The 1304-nt window shown below is 48.3% G+C and overlaps 1 protein-coding gene across 3 annotated transcripts in view; it reads right to left on the bottom strand.

The window, feature by feature from the left end:
- The window catches only part of LOC107099813 (FERM domain-containing protein 4B-like), a 17184-nt gene that overhangs the window by 6751 nt on the left and 9129 nt on the right, over window positions 1-1304 (bottom strand). For all 3 annotated transcript variants that reach the window (XM_015398100.1, XM_015398086.1, XM_015398093.1), the window contains exons 6-7: window positions 721-862; window positions 569-625 (exon numbers count right to left, since the gene is read on the bottom strand). In XM_015398100.1, the coding sequence (XP_015253586.1) occupies window positions 569-625; window positions 721-862 (199 nt within the window). The remainder of the gene's footprint in view (window positions 1-568; window positions 626-720; window positions 863-1304) is intronic.

Here is a 1304-nt window from a genome sequence, read left to right as displayed (position 1 = left end):
TGAACAGGATGGAATCATTTCAGATTTAAAGAACTTTCAGAAGTTCGAACTCTGAATATGAGCGACTTTTCCTTTAACTACTGTATTATAGGCTTTACAGGCCACTTTATATTATAGTCTGTCTGATTACATAATTATTTAGTTCCTCAGTAGTTGAGCTTTTTTATTATTTACTTATTTTTACTCTTACTTGAGATATAACTTGGAGATGTTTTAATTTTTACTTTAGTAAAAATATGTTGGTTTGCTTAAGCACAGTCATTTGGTACATTGCTGTCTTTTTCCTCACTAGCTGTCAATCACAGGCGGTTTGCTTTAAGTGGTCCCATCCTCTCAGGGACAGAAGTTGACATGAAGCAGGCTCAGAGGGGAGAAGGAGGGAATCTACAGCTGCTTTACATGAAATTCCAGTTTGACCCGGTTTGGTGGAGGTTCTGGAAGGTTCTGGGCTGCTCAGTGGTTTCTAAACCTTCTCCTTGGTGCTGCTGCAGCAAAACACCTGAACTGACACCCGCTGACTACCTGTCTGCTGTAGCGTCTTGGTGTTTACAGAAGATCAGAATCTTACCGATGTCATATCCTGTGGAGTCTGACGCCGAGCTGCTCTCTGATCGGACTGTGTCGTCTGGAAAAACACAGAAACCGGTGTTCAGGATGGATGCAGGAAGAGGCCGCCTTCCCTGCAGAAACAATGGCGGCTGCAGTGTGTGCGCGAGTTACCGGTGTGGCAGCCGCGGTGCACCGTCCTCTTGCCGTGGTGCGACTGCGTCTGCGCGTGTGACCCGCCGTCGGACTCGCTGTGTTTCCTCAGGGCGGCGCTGAATAACGTTTTTCTGGATTTTGATCGCTGAGACTCTTCCTCCTGCGCACACAAAGAGGCGCCTCAGACGGCCAGCTCTATGAGGTTCTGCTCTGGGTTCTACAGTGACTCAATAAACCCCAACCAGGTGCTTTCAGGTTTCCAGCCTGGTTCTGATGGTCCTGGTTCTGGACAGCAGAACCTTCACCTTCAGGTTTATCTACACCGACCTCCGACAGGAACCTGTTTCTGCAGAACTGATGGGATCCATTCAGTCCTGTTTGTTTTTTTACAGCGTTTTAATTCCATTACATTGTCACAGAGCAGAGCAATAAAACGAACTCTACATATAACCCATCACCATGGGGAGCAGTGTGGGGACCTGAACAGAGACTGAGGGAGTCTGTGGGAGTCTAAGGGAGTCTGAGGGAGTCTGTGGGAGTCTGAGGGAGTCCGTGGGAGTCCGTGGGAGTCCGAGGGAGTCTGTGGGAGTCTGAGGGAGTCC

The sequence above is a fragment of the Cyprinodon variegatus genome, unplaced genomic scaffold (genome assembly GCF_000732505.1).
Source record: "Cyprinodon variegatus isolate N-32 unplaced genomic scaffold, C_variegatus-1.0 Scaffold28, whole genome shotgun sequence".
In the NCBI taxonomy this organism is placed as follows: Eukaryota; Metazoa; Chordata; class Actinopteri; order Cyprinodontiformes; family Cyprinodontidae; genus Cyprinodon; species Cyprinodon variegatus.
The sequence above is the reverse complement of the archived record's forward strand: the minus strand, read 5'-3'. Positions and strand labels throughout refer to the sequence as shown.